Raw genomic sequence first — 20918 nt, forward strand, 5'->3', positions numbered from 1 at the left:
TTTCTTCCTTTTTTTTTTTTTTTCTTTCCCTTTTATTCCCTCCTCTCTATTTTTCTGCCCCCTTTCTCTTTCCGGTTAAACGCCAATCTCCGTCCCGCAGGGTTCACATGCCCAAAGATTGACCTCGTTCTCCACGTTCCTCCATCCCGCGGTGCCCAAAGGTGCGAGCTGAGCGCTGAGCCCCGTGCTGAGCCCCGTGCCCAGGTGAGGCTGGGCTTTATGCTGGCCAGGTGGGAGGGGGCCGTGACTCAGTGGTTGGCATTCCTCCGTGCTGTGCACACCTGTACAGGCAGGCACAGCCCTGCAGCCGCCGCGCTGCCTCCCCCCGTGTAACTCATCCCCATCCCAAAGGAAAAGGGCTGAGCCGGCAGCAATCCAGCCCTGGGAAAGGGCTGTGTTTGCCACCGGTTGCTTTATTGGTGGGGCTCAGGGCTCGTCCCTCTGTGGCACTGCTGCCCAACAAAAGCAGAGGTCGGATGTTGGAGCTCTGATCCGCCCAGCAGCGGGATTCTTTTTGCTGGGAGAAAGAATGAAGCTTGAGTAAATGGGAGTAAATGGGTTAACCAGGAAAAAGAGGACGTGTTTGCACCGTCACAAATCACAGCAAACGGGAAACAGGGGAAACTGAGGATGGCACAGGCACTCGAGCTCCAGTGTTTCCCTTTCTCAATGCTCAATTTGGCAACATCAGTGTTTTCCTTGAACTTAGAGAGGTCATTGCTCAGATTCAAAGGAAAAATCTGAATATGCAAGGTTTGAGGGCTATCTGCTTTGCTTTTAACCACTGCAAATACTGAATGCAGCATCACTGCTGGGATTGTGACACTCATGCTATGCCAAAGGGCAGACGGGTGTTACCTCCATAAACTGTCCTTGCTCCCACCTTCAGACCTCTTGCTCTGTCACTTGGATATAAGGAAGGTTTTTATGCTAAAGGCAGCAAAGCACTGGCACAGGTTGTCCAGAGGGCAGCATGCATCCCATCCCTGCCAGCTTCTACAGAACCTTTTCCCTCTCTCCTTCTACCTCGGTGCACCAGGGGCAGCTCTGGGACATCTCCAGAGCAGCTCCATCCAACGCGCAGCAGATCCCATTCTGAGTTGGTCACACACTCTGCTAAAAGAAAGAGGTGTTTTTCTGATCACAGAGCTACAGCAGTTGCTGCACTGGCAATATCCTATAGGCTATCTGCATAAATCTAAGGAATGCTTGGTAGCGTTATTAATGTGCATGTAATTTATTACACTAAATTAGGCTTAACTTAATTATCTAGGTAATTAAAAGTAAAGGATGAAGTTCTCTCACATACTCTTCTTCAGCCTTTTCCGTAACACAGTATAAACACATGCATCCATATTTTTGCCATGGATGCTCCACGCTATCAGCACATACATGAAGGGAAATCTCTGCTAAACAAACAGCCCTCGCTCCCCAGGTGGAGATCCTAACCCCACACAGAGGTGGACATTTCTATGACAACGGGCACCTCACCACATTGATGCGTTAGAAAGATTTGGGAAAGTTCTGCTTTTCTCCTGGTTTTGTTGGGTGGGTGAGACTTATGAGGAACCATTGGCCCCAACTGGCAGCAAAGGGACAGTCACCATTTGCCACACAGAATCACACAGAATGGCCAGGGTTGGAAGGGACCTCAAGGATCATGAAGCTCCAATCCCCTGCTACACGCAGGGCCACCAACCTCCACATCTAATACCAGCCCAGGCTGCCCAGGGCCCCATCCAACCTGGCCTTGAACACCTCCAGGGATGGACGGGGCATCCACAGCCTCTGGGCAGCTGTTCCAGCACCTCACCGCTCTCTCTGTAAAGAACTTCCCACTGACATCCAATCTAAACTTTCCTTCTCTCAACTTCAAACCATTTCCCTTGTCCTGCTGTTATCTCCCCTTTCAAAGAGTTGATTCCCCTCCTTTTTGAGGGCTCCCTTTAGGTACTGAAAGGCTGCAATGAGGTCACCCCACAGCTTCTCTTCTCCAGGCTGAACAAGGCCAGCTCCCTCAGCCTGTCTTCGTAGGAGAGGTGCTGCAGCCCCCTGATCATCTCTGTGGCTCCTCTAGATCCTCTGCAACAGCTCTCTGTCTTTCTTGTACAGGGGGCTCCAGACCTGGACACAGTGCTGCAGATGGGGCCTCACAAGAGCAGAGAGGGACATCACCTCCCTGTCCTGCTGCCACCCCTCTGCTGATGGAGCCACCTTCCAATGGTGCAACAACTGTGCAGAAAGGAGAAAGCACAAGCATGGGCAAACTCACTGTGTACGGGCACCCTACAAGGCAGGCCCATGGCTTGGTTGCTGCCTAATGCTGCATTATACAGAGGACAGACAGACAGACGCCTCCTGCGTGAAAAGGCAAAACCTTTCCTTGTGAAGCCCTGGTGCTTTGCTGTTTGCTGGCAACAAAGGCACGAGCCCAGCCCCAGGCAGAGAGCAGTTCCAAATAAACAAAGGCCAAATATTGGAAGGCACCAGCATGCGTGGCTCTCACTTGGAACAAAAGGAAGGAAGCTGGGTATAAATACTGGGAGGAGCATTGTGCACTGCAAAGCTGAGAGATGAGAAACTTTTCTGCAACAGCGATGCCTAAGCATGGTGGTGTAAGTGCTCAGCAAGAGGACAAGGAGACTTTGGGTTTGTTTCTGGCTAGGATGAAGAGTTGGAACAGAGCTGGTGCAGGTGGTGGTCAGCCAAGCCTTGGCAAGAGAGTCTTCTATAGAGCCTCAGCCTCTTCAAACAGCCAGCAGAGCAGCAAGCCAGGTAAAACATAGCTTCAGGTGCTCACCTTTCAGCTTGAGGCGGGGTTGGCGAGGGCTGTCCCTCCCCACCTGCTCTTTCAGTTGGTGAGGCATGGAAAGAAAGCAAATCCCTGACACACAAACCCCTCCCCACAACAGCATTAAAGGAGGATGGCTCCTTAAATCACAACAAGCGAATAGGAAAGAAAACCAACACCTCAAAGCATGGAGGTGGGAGAATAAGGCTTCAGAAGGGCGGCAAAGGCAGAATCGAGCTGCCAATAATGACTTCAGCTGGGCTGGGAGGCAGCTGCCCTGGCACTGAAGGTGGATCCACCAGAAGGTGGATTCAGCTGAGGAATGTGGTCCCTTCAGCCCTCTGCAGATCAGCAGTGGCCACACAGCCCTCAGCAGGACCACAAGCAGGCAGATACCTAACAAGCAGACCAGTCGATGCTCCCACAGGCCATGAAACAGTACTTCCCATCCATATATCGCTTGTGAGCACCTGATCCCACCTCTCTCTCCTTCACAGCTACCAACCTCCATGCCGTGCTCTCAGCAGCTGCACAGAGGCTTTTTCCTCCATCTGCACTGTGTATCTGTATTGCTTCCGATAGCAGCACATGAGATAAACAAGAGCAACAACCCATTGTTTGGGCTGCAAGCTTGTTATGTAATGGTTGGCATCCCTATTTCTGCTTTTTGGAAAGGAGAGAGGGGAAAAAAAAAACCCAAATAATTCCTATTTCAGGGCAGCTTTCTCTATACAACGCTCGATGAGGAGAGAACAAGCTGCACAGTGCTGTTAGTCACTCTAAAGCTGCTGCTCCATGTGTCCCACTGCCACAGCTTGTCTCAGCCCACCAAAGAGTCTGTTAGGAAGAATATGACCAATCCATACTGAGGAGTATTTTGCCTGGATGCTGTCATCCCATGCCATGAACAGCTCTGGTCATTAAGCACACGAAGAAATCCAAAGGTCTGGAATGACTGTGGATACTGCAGAGCAAGAAGGCATTGGGGGGGCATGGAAAGAGGAAGGGTGGGATGTCAGGATGCATGAGCAAGTAAGATACTTGCACTTAAACAGCATTCAGCAGCTTTTGTAGCTAAATGATTCATCTTCCCAAACACTTGGGGCATTTGCCCTGTGCCAGGTGCCAAGCAGCAGGCTGGAGCCCAGCTCCAATTCACAGCTGATAACACTTCTTCTGTTATGCTCTTTTTCTCCTCTTGCCAATGTATCCCCTTGGTTCATGTTCAGCTGTGTTCTGGTAGCTACTTTCAAAAAAAATAATTATTACAGAGTTTCCCATGCTTGCTTTTCCTGATACGGTAGAGCATACAGAGATACAAGTGCTGGCATGTTTAACTAAGTGTGTAATTAATGGTTCCTTGTAATCAAGCTATTTCATCTAGCACAGTTACACCAGGTTACAATCAAGAGCAACCTTTGCTGTGTTCAATCAGATTCAGTTCTTTACTTGCACAGAACAGAATCCTTCCAAGTCATTAATGAAGAAGTTTCCCACCATGGTATTGTGAGGAGTTTTTTTTAAAAGATCCTATCTGCACGGTTTCCTTTTCTTTGTGACCATCTCTGATCCAGCAGCCCCAGGACCTGCAGGACATCAGGCAGAACACAGCCAGTCATTATCAAGTCACACTCTTTCCCACCAAATCTGACAGTGCTTAGGTTTATTCTGTAAGTTTGGTGTAGTGAATGCAATCTCAAACTCTCCCACTCTGTGTTTACCACCAGTTATTAGACAGGGAGCAGGAATGGGATGCAGAGGACAAGCTGGCACATCTGGTACCAGGCAGCACTGCTGTGTATTGGCACACAGCCCAGATTTAATTTCACTCTGTTTCATACAGACTCGCTCACAGCATACGTATTGAGGACATTCATTAGAGAAGTGGTTGTTGCTCTAGCAGCCCAGACACCTCCCACACCCCCTGCTCATAGGATTAAACTAATTGCAGTGATCATTCTTGTGCCCCGTTGGTCATTAATCTATAGAGCAAAAAACTGCAGCAGCTGGTGCCTCTTTTTTTTTTTTTTTTTTTCCATTTTATTTAAACCTGTTGGACCTCACCCACACACCGTTCAGCAGAACTTGAAAGATGGAATTATCTATTCCACCTACCTCCAAAATGGAGCAAACTGCCTCACCTGCTGTTGAGCTCCATTCAGGATGACTGACCTCCACAGATTTTATGGGAAACCCCAGATGATAGTGTGTAACCTTTGAAGAAGCTTAAGATGCTGGAACAGGTTTGAAAAATTACCATTCAGAACAGCTGAGTCACCAATTATTTCAGGACATCCTCTATAATCAAACTATTTCCAATCCAGGTAATTTTAATACTTTTTTTCTTTTTTCTTACAGTGTCTGAGATAGAAAAAAAAAAGGAATAAGTCAGTAACATAACAAAACTTCATGGCACCCATCTCCCATGGATGTACCTGCATATCTGCCTGTTTTCTGTAACCAAAAGTACAAAAAAAAAAAGTGCTTATTCTTTTCCCTTACCAAGGTAAGAAATGCAGAAACGTGAATGACACTTTTTTTTCTTAAAGACTTTCAATATTTATAATAATTTTTGCAACACAAGTAAGAAGATTTATACAATAAAATTTTTTTAACTGAAAATACTTTTTCACAACATTGGAGCAAGCAGTGACTGCCATGTGTGCACTTTGGAGTACATCACTATTTAGAACATAGACAATATCACAGCCAGGACCAGATGCTCTCCTATAACTCCAATCTCATTCCATGAGAGTGAAAGGTTTCTTTGCAAATGAATTAACAAACCAAATCTCTGCAGCTTCTGCATAGAAATATCTATCTTTGAAAGATGGTAACACGACAATTTCAGTACAGTTACCTCAATATTTCAGCTATTAAACACGTAATCACCAAGATACACACAGATATGCACACAGGTACAGATGTCAGTATTATAACAAACAGTCCATCTACATTCATGGATGCAGACTGAGCTTCAAGTCTCTGCTGCACATTTGAGGATGGGCACTGACCAATAGTCTCTGCTTTACACTCCTTGAAGCTGAGCTGGCACGTTCAAGGGAGGTGCATATCACAAGCAACAGCCTTTGAGGATGACTGAAATAAACAAGGATAATGCTGATATTCCCTCACTGCTTGTTTATCTTTCTGTTTTTAAATAAAAAAAAAAAAACACATTAAACCAGACTTGCAAGGAGGATAAGAACCTAACGCAGTAATATAACAAATAAAATTCGTATCTCATCTTCCTCCAGCACAATACAGAGACTGGTTCTTCCCAAAGCAAGAAGAGAGGCATTTTCGGCAGAGGTCCATTGGTGTGTGCACACAGCTGGCATGCCTGCTCCTAGCCCCACTCTTCCAAATGAGAGCTGTGGTCTGTTTCAAAGAATCTTGTCATCATTTACCAAAGGTGAAAGCCACCCCTCCCTTTCAAGAACAGTGGTTTTGATGACAATTCAGTCCAAAAATCCAAGCCCGGTGTGCTGGTCACTGCTTTGCCTTTTTCACAATGGTGCCAACAGCTGATATGACTGTAGTTTTGGATCCACTTGCACTGGTTGTCACTGTGACAACTCCTGGCAGTGTTGCAGTAGTGGTGAGGATGGTGGGCTGAGCTATTGTTGTTACAGGGATGGCTGAGTCCCATTTGCTCTTCCTCTTCTGTGCATCTGCAAGTTTCATCAAGGAAATAAGGATTAGCATTGTGTTAAAAGTTGCACTAAATCTTTCCTAACAGTCTGTCTCATCAACTCTTAATATACTCTGCTTGACTAGACAGCTTTCCCTCACATCAATTCAGCATGCACCGCTTATAAACGTTGAGGAGGAAAAACAACCTTATAATCAGGAGTCAAACTCTACATGTGAACTCCAGCCAAATGGGAGACAGTTGACTCCTTGCCCCAGAGCATGTTTAATTTTAACAGAGCACACATTTTTCAGTTGTTCCAGCATGGGCACAAGACACACTCAGTCTTTAAGGTTTTAGAAGTTTCCAGTTTAAAAGGCAGGCTGTAGGCAAGAGAAGAATTTTTCAGTCTTCCAGTGCTCTACAGATGCATCAGTTCTAAGAACACTACAACTATAGACATCATAGGATTTCCTGATGCCCTAATAAAGCTCTGCACTAACCTGTCCCTAGGCTTCCACTCTAGAAGGACAGCCATAGGATATAGGAACTAGAGGACAGCTAGTCCACTAGCAACTGGAATAAACACTGTCTTGAATTACACAATCAATAAAGAGCTCTCAGGGTTCCCAGGAACCCAGGAAGTATGAATTCAGCATTACTGCAGCTTAATACATACGGATGCAACTGGCCTTTACCTCCAACTGTAGTACTGGCTGTCGTGGTTGTTGTAGAGGCAGCACTTGTTGTTGTGCCCTTCTTAGTGCCAGTCACAAATTCAATCTGGGCAAGGAGACACAAATAGGAGAAAGGGGAGAAGAAGAAAAAAAGAAGTCTTAATTTATGTGTTTGTTGTGTTTTTTTTTTTAAAGAGAAAAAGCCCTCTAAGCTTTAGTATCACACGAGACATTGGACTCAGAGCTGGCTGGCACACAGGAAGAAAAAAGTAGACCTTAGGTCAAAGAATCCTGAAGCCATAATCATCAAGGTTCCCTGTGTCTCAGCTCCTAAGTCTGGTATGATAATCTGTCTGTCAACTGTTACAAGCATAAGAACAACTCAGAAAGGACAGATCCTGGTATTAAAATGTATATTTATATCATTAGGAAACCCTGTGTTTTTTCCTTTAAAAAACTTGTAGGACAAGTCCCTACCTGCATGATTTACTGCAACTGCATCATAGCAAGAAACCTAGCAACAAGAGTTACTACAGCATGCAATCCCAATTTTCAAAACTGCAGATATGGGCGAGGACATAATCAGATACCTGGGTTACTGTGCCAAAAAACAAAACATGTAGCAAGATACAGCATGCACAGTGAGAAAAGAAACCTCCAGGTACTGAGTTTTAAAGGAATCTTCTGCAATATTAGAAAGCAGCCTCTAAGTTTCAGCTAGGTTTCAGTCTTCCAGTGCCAGCTGCTAGCTAAAACAACACCACTGCAGGACAGGAATAACATTTTCCAAAGCTCCTGTGTTCTTTCTAGGGAATACCAGAGAATGTATGCTTTGTGACAAGCCCAGACATTCCCATTTAAAGTCAAAATATGCTCAATATTACTGGGTATTAGAAGCAATATCAAAGAGAAAGCCCATATTCTCTCACAATGAGATATGATGAAGAAATTAAACTACCAGACTGCACAACCAGGCAAAGTATCACAGATTAAAGAAAAAGGCCATTCTTGATGGAATATCTTGTTTGTAACTGGCTTATGGTACACCATGTTATGAGCTCTGGCTTAAAATCACTGACAAAACAGGAACAAAGCCAGTGGAATTAACAGCCTAGAGAAATGGACCTATAAGGAAGGGCAAACAACTTCATCTGCACAGCTTGGAAAAAACATTGTGCAAGAAAAGACAGAACCAGGCAAAATGAAGCATGAGGCAAAATGAGAGCTGTTCAAAAAAAACAAAGTAGCAAAGTGAAACTCAGCAGGGAAACAAACAAATTCCCTGCACCTCAGCCTCTCTTGGCTTTGAAAGCTACCTTTGTGCGCTCCTTCTTGGCCTTCTCCAGTTTGTCCATTTCAATCTTCTGAGCTTTTGCTGAGAAAGAACAGAAGTTAAAAGAAGCACTAGAAACACTAAAGAGCTATCACTGTCTCACAAACTCCTCTTCATAAGCAATCAAAAATTTCCAACTATAAAAACTACCATAAAACTACCTACTTTTTTTTTTTTAAAAAAAAGCATTACTGCTCAAAATTAATGATTTCAGATGAAAACACCACAGAGCTAAATTAAATGCTTCCCAGACTGATGAAGCAGCAACAACATTCATGCACACCCAACCAGAATGACAGAGTTAAAAAGCAGCATGTGATGCTTTTCACTTCTAAAGGTGAAGGCTGCAATGCAGTTCATTAACTACAAAACACAAAGAGCTAAATTAGGACAGGAAGAAGAGAGATTTCCTGGAATTACCTAGTGCCTCATAATACGAATCCTCTGACCAGCCATGAGGATCAAACATGTCCTAAAGATGAAAAATAAAGTCATTAGGGCTATATAGTCACATATATTCATTTTTTAGCAGGGTTTTTATATGTTTTGCTTTTCACTGACAATATTAATTACTGATGATTTCTTGTATTCCAGTGACACAAAGTTTATATCAGAGCTTTCATAGGACCGTGTTATGTTGTGAATGAATAAACAGCTTCAAAATCAGAAGGATGTTGGGAGTAAGATGTGCATTCCTCTTCTGTTCAGCTTCCATTCCCCAAAGGAGTACACACTTCAGCAGTTTTTATTCAGAGTCATTAACGCAAAGTTGGAGGCACCGAGGCTCAGTACCACGTGAAAACATTCACTCCAATACAGACAAAAGTTCCCTTGCAGGGCCTCTAAACAAGCAGGCTAAGGAAATCCAAGTGCAAGAGCTCACAGTCCTACATCAGCTTTCACCCACTACCTTGACAGGTAAAATTACTGCATCTCACCTTTGGATAATTTGTACCAAGTTCATCAATTGAACAGAACTGGATCAGCTTTTCATAGATGCTGAAACAAACAAACAGAGGACAGAGTTTACCTGTAGCTCATTCATCCTTCTCTAAGCAGAAATGTTTCAGCTTTTCAGTAAAAAGAAATTGTCACCTCTTAATGTTGAGAGTAAAACTAGAGTCTGTGCAGTTATGCTTGCTGCAGTGGATGCAGCATGCTGTTAACCACATTATTTCCCACTTCCCTCAGGTCAATCTCCCAGCTCCCACATCAGACACTTTCCAAAATATTTCATCCAGAGCACGCACAATATTTGAAAACCTATCTGAAATGCTACTGTAGTTATTGCACCAAAGAACAGTTTTATTCTTTCAGTTACAGTCAAATGACATCTCTCGATTTTGTAAGCAGTAACACTTCTTGCTCAGGATCCTGTTCGTGCTACAGCTCCAACAAGGAGGAGAACTCCTTGATTTTGCTGTGTGGTGCTTTGGAAAAGATGGTGGCTCACCTGGGGTTGCGGAATTCCTTTTTCCTTTGAATGATGTAGTTCATATCCATGCCCTCTTTTATTTTCCTCTCATACAGCTTTTGAATCTTATCCTAAGGGAACAAGATTACAGGATGAGCCAATACAGAAAAGGTGAGTGTTCCAGCTGACTATCAAAGCATACATGTGGAAACAAGACAACTGAACCAGTGACCTCCTTGCATGCAGAAAGGATTCCACCTCTGCCCTAAGGCCAGGCAGTTTGGTTAGTACAGAAACTTCCTGCTTTAAGGTCTGACAGCATCTTCACCATGCTTGTGTGGGTAAGGCAATTGGTCTTTACACTTTCTGAAAGCTTCATTGTTTAAAGGTTTGTATTCGAGGCATTAGTGCACGCTCCTTCCCTTCAGTAGATAGCAGAAACTAGTTCCAGGAGGGATGGGTGAATTCCCTGAAGGCTCTTCCACAACATAAAGAGGCCATTCCACCCCTCTTCAGACTCTGACAGGCACCTGAAGATCAGCTGCTGGGTCACACTGTGTAAAAGTCATGAGCACGAGCCTTGACTGAGAAACAAGTGAGCAGAGCTGAGCTGTGCTACAGACACAACATGATCAGCAGGTACTGCTGGTGGGGAATGCTGGCAGCCAAACACTTTCAGGAATGCACTTTAAATCCCTCCTAAGAATATCTCACTGAAGCCAGGACTTCAGACTTTCAAGATGGGAGAGGTGAGTCAGTTTTCCTTTGTTGCTTCTAGATAAGCTGCTTAATGTCTTCCTCTGTACAGGGAGTCAACTGAAATACAAAACTGACTGTTGTCTAAGAGTTTACTAACTGCTGAATAAAAGAGAACTGTTATAAAACTAATATTTCAACCAACACTAAAAAAAGACCTTCACAAGATAAATTTTCACCAGGTCCTTGCAAAATCAGCATGAAGTACATATGTGGTAAGTGCACGTGTGGTAAGTTTGGAGGATCATCTGCAAAAAGGAAGCTAATTTGGGAAGCTGAAATGACTGAATAGGTGTCCCTTTTTGTGTCCTTCCCTTGGATGCAGCAACACAGGTCACATTCATAATGTCCACAAATAAGAAACTAGTAGGTCACCTTCATAACAAGGAATATTCCCTCTGACCAAGTTCAAGGTATAGTTTATTAGGAGAAAAGCTAACAGAAGAAAAAAAACATTAGCAGTAAAAGCCTGTAACATTCTGAATCTGAAGAACAATCCCATCCCCTTGCTTAAAAGTGCTCTAAGATGTGGTTTGACCCTCCAACAGAGGACAAGTTCTCTCCTTTGATTTTACACTGTAAACTGCTCTCAAAGGGAAAGAAAATCTGCTTTAGTGTGTCTTTACTCCCAAGTTCTGTTCATTCCTCAGATCTAACACACTAACTCATTGATGTCAGAACAATAGAATCCTCCTACAGCATGCAAGGACAAATGGGTGTGCCCAGGTACACTGAGTGGAAAAGAAAGTATGATCTGGATTGGTGACTCATTCTGAATCACCATTCCATGTTAGCAACTGACTTTATAGAACGTTTCAGAAGTGATTCTTTACTTATATTCTTACTGGGCAAATAACTGCAATTAAATCTCAAACGAATGGCAGAAAACAGCAGTCAGTGCTTTCATTTGCCCTCTGTTGGGAATAGGAAAACAGAGCAGAAGGTGCTTTTGCCCTTCTCCTAGGACAGGATTTTGTTATATAGAGAAGACTACATAATTTTGCTCAGACCACAAACCAAGGACTGCCATCAGCAAACGCTCAGACTAACTCTTTGTGGACACTGCAAGCTGGATACAGGGAATACTGCAAACAGATATTACCATTTCTGCCCCAAAATCAGAGCCAGAGGCTCAGTTAGTAACACTGCAAGTCTCAGAGTGGTATGAATCAAGTCCCTAGAAACATTTTTTGTTAATTAATATCCAATTGATGAGTAGTCTTACATCACAAGTAAGAGTCCAGACCCTCATGGAAGGAAACCATGACAGTTTTCCACCAATTAAGTTGGTAATTGAGATTACTTGTAGGTAAACCAGTGAAAACACGCATCTGTTTTCTTTTGCTGCATCTAGGTTACCAGCATGCCCTCTGAATGCTTGTCATCCAGCAACATGTAGGTGGAGAAGGAATCTAGTCAATGCTGCCTCAACTATTCCAGTAAGGGGATTCTCAGATCCATGCAGAATAACAATGATTTGTTCTCTCCTTAAGATCTGAATTTGCTGAAGTCAGAGGACAGCAGCCTTCACAGTAAACTTTACTTCTGTATTGCTGATGAGATTAAGTATGACCTACACAGACAGTGGAAAAATTTAGCTTTAAGCTAATGTGAGATTCCTAAGCTAGAATACCTGCAAAAACAACAAAACATAGTGCATAAACTCAGTGTGTTAGAAACTCAGCGATAATGCTGGATTTTTGACTTGTTGAAAAAGACTGAGCAGAGTTCCCAAACATCCCCCCCCTTCCTGCTGAAACATTTTCCAACTTTCCACTTTCTATACCAACCTGCAAGTGGTTAGAACATCTACCAGGAGGCTCAGGAGGGATTCTGATCTCATCTGGAGACATGTTCCGCACTCTCTCTGAAAAAGAAGCTGTAGAAAGCAAACCAGGCATGAGTTCTGGTACTATGGAAGGGACTTTAAGCCATGCAGATCACTGAAACATTCTATGCCCTTGCTAGTATGATGAGCAGTGAAATAGAATGGGTAAAGGCAACTGGAATTATGCTAACTGGTACTTGTGGCATTTTCAAAGCACTGAGCAGGAAGCAAATAACCTAAGGCTAAATCACTGGCAGAATAACAGGATGCTTGCTTGATTGGTGTCTACCTTATACTGTGGCTTTGTCACACTCAGGATCGAAGTTGTATTCTAAGGTGTCTTTTTTATCTCAAAGCAGATCTGGAAAAAGCAAGAATACTCCCCATTCCAGCTAGGATTGTTGGTAAGATCCTCAAAGGCAAAGGATCTGCAGAGGAATGTAAGTATATTCATGGAACATTCATCTATCCCTCTGCATTGTGCACAACACATCAAGCTCTCCACTAATCCAGATCTTCTATTTACACTTCAAAGTCCTGCTCTAAGCAGCTCAGATAATCTTGTGGTAGTCTGGATCTTTGTGAGCATCCTACGTGTGTGTGTCGAGTACCACAGAATGAACCTAAACCAGCCTGGCTCATTGCCATTTTTTGGGACATTACCTGTTTGGATCCTCTTCCCTTCAAGACCTACCTACATGAACCAAAATGGTTTGAGAAGCAAACAACCCTCACCAAACCTGTAGGGAGTTAACCACAAGAAACTGCATTTCATCCTTAAGTTAATATTTCCTTAAGGGGCATTTTGATCCTAGCTTAGAGTCAGGCTATTACTAGAAAGAACAAATAGTCCTGCAGGACTCAGAACAGACCAGCAGAGTGCCAGCTTCCTACAGCTGTTTGTGTTGGGATATATCATTACAGTACCTGATTGCTCCGTAATGATTAGTGTACAAAAATATCAGCAAAAGAAACAGCCACATTCCCTCTATTACTGACTGCCCTCCCACTCAGTTACAGAAAACCCAGGCAGCTTTCTAGCTGAAGTTCTGAGAGCAGAGCACTGTGCCACATTTAAGCCATTAGGACTGTTTTCAACCATAATTAGTACGGAGAGTCACAGTCTGTAGTGGAAAAAAAGACCAACACTAGCACAGCAGTTGCATCGAGCAAGTCTTTCATATTTGTAGCTCTCCAGTTATATATGTTGGAATAAAAGCTGCTTGAACTGAAAAATCCAGCACACTCGAGTCCAGCTCCTTTGACTTTATGCCCAGCCGTTCCCAAAGGGCAAACACTGGCATTTGAGCACAGCATACACTTCTGCCTTCCAGCACAGACCATCAGATAGCTGAGGCTACAGATAATCAACGTTACACACGTTCAGTGCCACTACAGTTTCTGGTTCTTTTACAAAAATGTAAGAGACTATAAAGGACATCAAGGATGACATCCTTTGGGGATGCAAAGCTGGCAGGCGACCATTCATTCTCTTTGATCAAGATGTTGAGGGTTAAATTCTTCAGCGGTTGCTAGCAATGAACAAAAAGTGTCCTTTGGCATTTACTAAGAGGGGGCCTCTATGGAGGAAGGAAGCTTGCCAGAGCCCCTACAGAAAGGCAGGGAAACTCTGTGACAACAAGGCAGACATTTATTGTGAGTTACAATTGCTGGTTGGATGGCATAGCTTCTAATTTAATTAGAATTTCAGGAACCCCAAGAGACAGTAGCAAACAGAGAGAGGTGTTCATAATAGAAAGCATAGAAAGCACACCAGGCATTCTGGAAAAGGAGAAAGCTGATTAATGGCTTAAGGGATTCACAACACCAGCAGCAACATTAAAAAAATAAAATAAAAAGGCAAAAAAATATCCTAAAAAGCAAGCCTGGTTATCTCATTGGCTCCTTATCTTCACAGATGACCAGAAAAGCCACAGGGAAGCAACACATCTATGGGTAGGGGTGCTGTGGGCTCAAACTTGGGGAGTACAGTACCAAACTTGGCCCAGAACTCTGCAGGCAGTACATTCAGCAATCAGTTCAAAGCTCCCATGAAACAGAAATGACGCTGGAGGATGAACGAGAGCTTCCACTGAAACAATACATTTTTGCCCACAACTTTCCAGGTTTTAGTCTTCATTTGCCCTTCTGTTTGAGCCACGTGAAAACAATAATCTAGCAGCATAATACTGATGGGGGAAAGCATCTCAATAGTTTATAACTAAGTGGAAGAAAGATACTTTTGGCTACAGCTTTCCCACTGTACGTGCATCACGTTCCACCTGGCAAATCCAGCACAGACATGAGCACAGGAACATTCAGCATTACTCAGTTATTTCATCACATCACAGCCAGTTTGAGAAGCCACATCATTAGGAAGCAAAAGATGAGTTTTACTCCTTCAGGCTTGTATACAGTAAGGAAGTGCAAATAATTCATGCCCTTGAGCAGCCTTCCAACTTCTTCTCCAAAGAGGCATCAGCAAGGCCAACTTCACAGCCACTTCCTACCCAGCCACTTCTGTAGAGGAAGGGGCAGAGTGGATTGTCATTCAAGAGGATCCTGGAACTTGTATGTAGATCCACAGTCTCCTGTGGAAGAGATTTTGTGTTTCCCAAGTCCCAAGCACTGCTTTCCATGGCTATACCCTGTAGATGGTCAGCTAATGCCAAGGTGTGTCCTCACAGGATGCATCCAACTGCTCTGTATATCCTGTTATTTCAGCCCAGATCTAAGCTTTACTTTTATATGACTCAGTGGCAGTGACACTGGCTGCAGATTCCAATTGGTGCAATTGCTGGCTCACTGCCTAGATGATCTCCACATGGGGTCCTCAGGAAGTTGGCCGTTGGCATGATTAATCTTTCCAGGCACACCCAAGTTCTGGCTCATGATAAGTAAATATCTTCCTCTAATCAGATTCACAGCACAGGCAAAGAGCATTAACAAGAACTAAGCTTGTAAAACACAGGTCCCACAACGCAGCTGGGGGTTCAAGGACATAAGGAGCCAAGGTAGTGCCACGCCTGGAACTCAAAAAAACCCTACTTGTGAAGAAGGACGTGGCTACTACTCATGCTCAGTCCATGCATCCTTCCATGAGCTGATCTACAAATTAGAAGAGGAAATTCTCAGCAGAAGCAATAGGTGCTTGTAGCTTTTTGTGTTGCAAATGCAGACAGTGATGGGAGATGTTCAGCTGTTCCTGGGCTACAGGGCCATAGCACAGCCAACTATCAGTGCGTACCTAGCAAAGATTCAGCATCTCTGTAGACAACTGAAGATATCTGCTTGCCAGATCCTGAGGAAGCAGGTGGATATAGTGCTTCCATTTAATTGTCAGCTTCAGACAGGTGGGTTATTTGGCCACTATATATAAGAGTACAGAGAGAGATTGCATAGCAGGGCAGAAAGTGTCATACTGTGTGCTCACTTAATTCTAGAATGACTGCTCACAGCCCAAAGGCTATGCCAGAGATAGGCAAGAGAGCAAACAAATTCTGCCTCCTACAGATGAACATGAAGTCATAAGGAGCAGAGAAAACCAAATGAATAGAGAGCATAGGAGCAGCTGGCTGAACCTGGGGACCCTGAGACGTTGATCACTTGAGGTCTGGTAAAGCATCTTGCTTCAGTTTTCTGAATAGCGCTGCTCCCCAGGTAGGTCTGAAATCTCTTGTCCCCTTCAAGGTTCACTTGTGGTTGCCTAAGCAGCAGCATGCAAGGGATTACAGGCAGTATCAGGTGCCAGGCTGTCGTCTATAAAGGTTATGCTATGCAAAGAAAAAACAACACATAAAAACAAGCAAAGACCTGGAGGGGGCAATCAGAGGGGCACAGCTTTTCCCTAGAGAAAACACAAACTACTGGTGCCTGGTCTCTAAAACTGCATTCTTTGGCACTCTAATGAAGTCTGCTTGGCATAAACCAGGGTGTGTGGGTTTCTAATTTCCTGGCACCAGAACAGCCAAATCACAGGGAAGAAGTGGAGGCAACAACATACCAGTGAATCACCCATCCATGGGAGGACACTAGTTCCCTTTCTGCTCTGTGGGCTGAGAAATGCAGAAAAAGACCTGCAACTCAGCCATATTTTCTGCTGCTCTGAACACTGACTTTGTGCTGAGATAGCCTAAGAGTTGGGAGAACATTTCTTATAGTCCATAAGGTAAACAACTATGCTGCAAAGAAATTCAAGAAGGAAAACAAACAGCATAGAAATACTGTTTTGCAAGGCTGCAGAAAACAGCAAATGTAGACAACCTGTTAGCATCAGATACTCTTCAGAGTGCTAAAAAAAAAAAAAAACAAACTAAAAACATTGGGACAAAAAATTATCAAAAAACATTTCATATATGCTTCCTTCTAAACCATACAGGAGTTACTGCAGCAAACCTCCCCTCACTGTCTTTCAGGCTTTGGCTACACAGTCATTAATTCTGTATGAAACAAGACAACCATGCAGTTTCCTAAGTGCTCATCCCAGCTGGTTTTTGTGCCAACTTTAGTGCTCATGTTGCACATGCTAAGAAGATGAGGGAACAGGTCCAGCTGGGAAGCTCACATAAGGGAAAAAAAAAAAATGAATAAGGAAGGTGGATCAGTTGAATTTACTGCTCAAATGAACTCAGAGCACACAGACTTCAGCACTGTGTCCAGTGGACGCAAAACAGAATGTTACTTTTGACAGGAGCCAATATTAATGCTGTACCTAAGCAGCTGAATAACCATAGACTTTAATGATGGTGACGCTGAACAACAACATGAGGTTATCTGAGAAGGGCAAATTACAAGTTTTTAAATGAAAAAAGCTGTTTTGAAAAATTTCTGAGGGAGGACTTATGCTTCCACATCCTGATATTAAGCAAAATTTTAGATATACAGATTGAAGCAGTTATTTGCTTTGTGTCGGAAAATCTTGCACCTTTTTCCATTCAAGGATTCTAGCTCTAAAAACTCAAGCTTCCTGGGAGGGAGTGGTTTTTACATTACACTAACCAAAAGGCTTAGTGCAACAACTGCTTTTCAACTAGATAAGATATGGCCTAATGCAAAGGACCTACAGAGTCCAGTATAGCAAGTATGCCAACCTACACAAAGTTGTACCTACACAAAGCTAGCCTAAATGTTGTTCTGTGCATACCACAATTGGAAGAGGATATGAAAGTTGTATTTCAACTTTAATCCAGGCTTGTGACTTACCAATACTGTCCCCCATTAATATCTGACACTGTAATGCCCTCTGTGCAGCTCTCAAACCTGCATGCAAGCCCTGGTTATCATGAAATACACAAGATTCAGTCTCATCTCCTGAATGGAGCATTCACTGGGAAAAAAGTAGACTGATAGAACTGTAATCTGAGTCTTCTACTTGAATGAAGAAAGATCTTAACACTACATTGCTCTACAAGCATAGAGCTTCACTCATCTGTAAAGCAGAGAATAAAGGGCAGATGGTTTTCAGATATTCCTCTGTACTTTTTACCCTACATGCTGCTGTCTCATCTGTGTTTCTAACATTAATTTTGGGGCATATGAGCAGTCTGGATGAAGATCTCCATGGCATCCTGTGATAAGACTGGATAAAGGAGTTTTGCCCTCTAAAGGATGGTATTTCAGTATAGGCACTGGGTCGGTGCAAAGTCTGGGCAGGCCATCTGAAAGGAACTAAAGTGCAAAAATCCAGAGTGATAACTGCTTTAGGGGTCACAACTTAGCATCTGAGTACTTACTGCCCAATATCTTATGTAACATTTATTACATTTACTACAGTATGGCTGAAATACTACAGCTGAGCCTGGAAAAGCTGGCTTGATGGACAATTAAGTCAATTCTAAACTCCTGATTTTTTTTATGCTACTATCATATGCTACCATACTGTACAAGTAACCTCAGGAAGAAAGGGTTAGTGTGAGATAGTGTAAGCTTCAACACAAAATACAACAGCACTTTATAGCCCCACAGAGATCAAGCAGAGGTTTCTATTTCAAGCTGACTGCACTGGATTTTTCCAATAATTTTTTCCAAATCTAATAATGGTGCAGTGAATGAGATGTCACACACTATTTCCAACAACCAATTACAAAGCACACAGTACACCACAACACCTAAACATTGCTACACTGAAGTTTTTGAAGTCACAGAGCAAAACACCCATCCTCACTCCTGGTTATAGCAACTCTCACAAAAGTATCTAGAAAAAGCTACAGCTTTATTGGTTTGGGGCTCATGTAGAAAAACACCAACGCTATCTCTCTGAAACATGCAATATATTTTCAGACATGGTACTAATCCCAGATGATGACTGCATTGGGAGAATTCCACTGATGTAAAACACCAGAGGCAGTAACTCAAACTACATCGTTGCCAGGACAGAGTGAAGATGCTTTTCTGTTGGTTCTTTTTTTTCTCTATACTTACAAAAGGGAAAACCTAGAAGGTCAGACTTGGAAGAAAATCAAATACTTCTGAACAAACTTACCAACTAGCTCCTGAGGATCTCTTTTCTCCAGTTCTGAGAATTCCTGGGAGAAAGGGGACAGAAACAGATTTCCATTAAAATATACTTCCAATCTAACAAGCTATGTTGTCCATTTGTTTAGAAACTTACATCTTACTTCTGAGACAAAAGAATATCAATTAAGAATTAAATGCATTTTATTAGATAATAGAGCAATGTTCGTAACATGGAAAGTCAAAGCCTAACAGGATGCACCATTTCCTTTCAAAGCTGGAGTCTAAATTTAACAGAAGAATTAGGATTTTGTTCCTTTGAGTCCCGAACACTCAGCTCCTTTTGAATTCTGCAAAAACTACAGCAACTGAAGGCTTTCCTCAAAACAGATCAGGCCATAAATTCTTCATTTTTTGGTGCGTGGCCCTTGGCACAGGCCAAGAGTCAATGTTTCAGAGCATTCACATTTGGGAAGAATGCTCTGCTGGCAAGTCTGTTTTGGCTGTTGCTTTCCAGGAGCTCATCTGTTCATCCAGGAACTCCAGGGTGAACCATTGACTTGCATACTCTGTTTAGAGATCTTCAACACCACCAGTCAGTCCTTCCTTAGTTACACTAATATAAATTAAGGCAGCTTCAATTGCAGGAGCACAGCACATGTTTGTACTACAGTCTGCTAAGCAGCAGTGTTATGCAGGACAAGACATTTTTAAATACACTTTCACCACGCTGAGAGTAACTTTCAAGTATTTTGGTACTTATGTTAAGCCCCAAGGGAGCAACAAGCAATACCATTTCAGCTCCTGAAATAGCATCAGCTGTATCCTAACATTGTCCTCTCCCCCTGCCTCCCTCCCTAAGACTTTTTGTGACTCACTGGACTGTGTGTCCAAAATTCCTCAGTGCCTCTGAACACAGAAGCTATTCATTCAACCTGACACAGACAAAATGCTGTCTCCTCGCTGCTTGGTAACCAGGCTCTAAATCCCCTCCTTTACTCCATTTCCAGTCAGGTGAGAGATGGCAAGGGGAGGAGAGCAAAGCGAGGTCAGCATCTGGGAACAAGCTGGGTCAAATTCACACTGAAAACTCACCAATTTCCAGAGAAACCAAAGCCCTCACGGAGCAGAAAAACAAATTCTTTGTGTGTCACTCGCTGCTGTGCGGCATTTTTTTTATAGTCATTCATGAAAAAAAGCACTGTTTCTCCTTATGTACGCTTGGATCGCAACAATAAAAGGCTGAGGTTATTTTAGAAAAAAGAAAAGGACACGAAGGAACACGCATCTCCTTGCTGGCCAGCTGGCAAGGCACCAGGATCCCAGCACAGCTTCCAGCCGCTCTAAGCCAACGCTCTCGATGTAACGCATCAACACCTCTTCTCCTCCCAGGGTCTTCAGAACAGCAGGGGAAAAAGATAAATGAAAACAGCATTTCAAAGCAAGACGTGCCATGAGAAGGAGCTCTCTGGTGGGAGCACTGGATATGAATTCAGCTGCGTCCTCCATGGACCCAGCATTAAAGAGTGAGCCTCACTTTACCAGCAGAGAAATGGAGATGATTCCACAGTAACTGTCAGGTTATGAGGACAAATTCAGATTGGTATGGAAGTGTTGCACACAGGCTGGAAAGGTTCACAAGCTTCCCTTACATCCATAGCTCTGTATCCAGGAGTAATATCATTACCCATTTGGCAGCAAATGTTCGGCCCTGGGCAGCATGGTCTAGTATTGAATGTGGAGATTGGTGGCCCTGCATGTGGCAGGGGAGTTGGAGATTCATGACCCTTGAGGTCCCTCCAACCCTGGCCATTCTGTGGTTCTGTTAGGTCAGAAGCCTGCTCCACCTCCCCTGAGGGGGAGAACTTGCTGCCTACATATTTAGGTTTTCACCTTGGTTTGAAACAGCGAACAAATATTTGGTGGGATGAAAGGAGGGCTGCTATTCTTTCAACCTTAACTGAATTATGTTTTGCCAACTTCTCAATTTTTTGTATTAAACAGACCTGAGAGGGAAGAGGAAGAAACAGAC

General features: G+C 43.4%; 1 protein-coding gene and 1 long non-coding RNA gene across 3 annotated transcripts in view; one reads left to right on the forward strand and one right to left on the reverse strand.

Annotated features, from left to right (window-relative positions):
- The first annotated feature begins 71 nt into the window (after positions 1 to 71).
- Positions 72 to 9104, forward strand: LOC146543067 (uncharacterized). Its single transcript, XR_014887414.1, has 3 exons — positions 72 to 204; positions 2113 to 2775; positions 5150 to 9104. It is a non-coding gene; the product is annotated as an uncharacterized LOC146543067 (long non-coding RNA).
- SAP30BP (SAP30 binding protein) overlaps positions 5945 to 20918 on the reverse strand; it is a 28789-nt gene continuing 13815 nt past the window's right edge. For both annotated transcript variants that reach the window (XM_019621687.3, XM_085240007.1), the window contains 8 exons: positions 18915 to 18957; positions 12396 to 12484; positions 9889 to 9980; positions 9374 to 9434; positions 8856 to 8907; positions 8419 to 8477; positions 7124 to 7208; positions 5945 to 6465 (listed from right to left, as the gene is read on the reverse strand). In XM_019621687.3, the coding sequence (XP_019477232.2) occupies positions 6284 to 6465; positions 7124 to 7208; positions 8419 to 8477; positions 8856 to 8907; positions 9374 to 9434; positions 9889 to 9980; positions 12396 to 12484; positions 18915 to 18957 (663 nt within the window). In that variant the 3' untranslated portion in view covers positions 5945 to 6283. The remainder of the gene's footprint in view (positions 6466 to 7123; positions 7209 to 8418; positions 8478 to 8855; positions 8908 to 9373; positions 9435 to 9888; positions 9981 to 12395; positions 12485 to 18914; positions 18958 to 20918) is intronic.

This window comes from Meleagris gallopavo, chromosome 20, assembly GCF_905368555.1.
Source record: "Meleagris gallopavo chromosome 20, MGAL_WU_HG_1.1, whole genome shotgun sequence".
NCBI classification, from domain to species: Eukaryota; Metazoa; Chordata; class Aves; order Galliformes; family Phasianidae; genus Meleagris; species Meleagris gallopavo.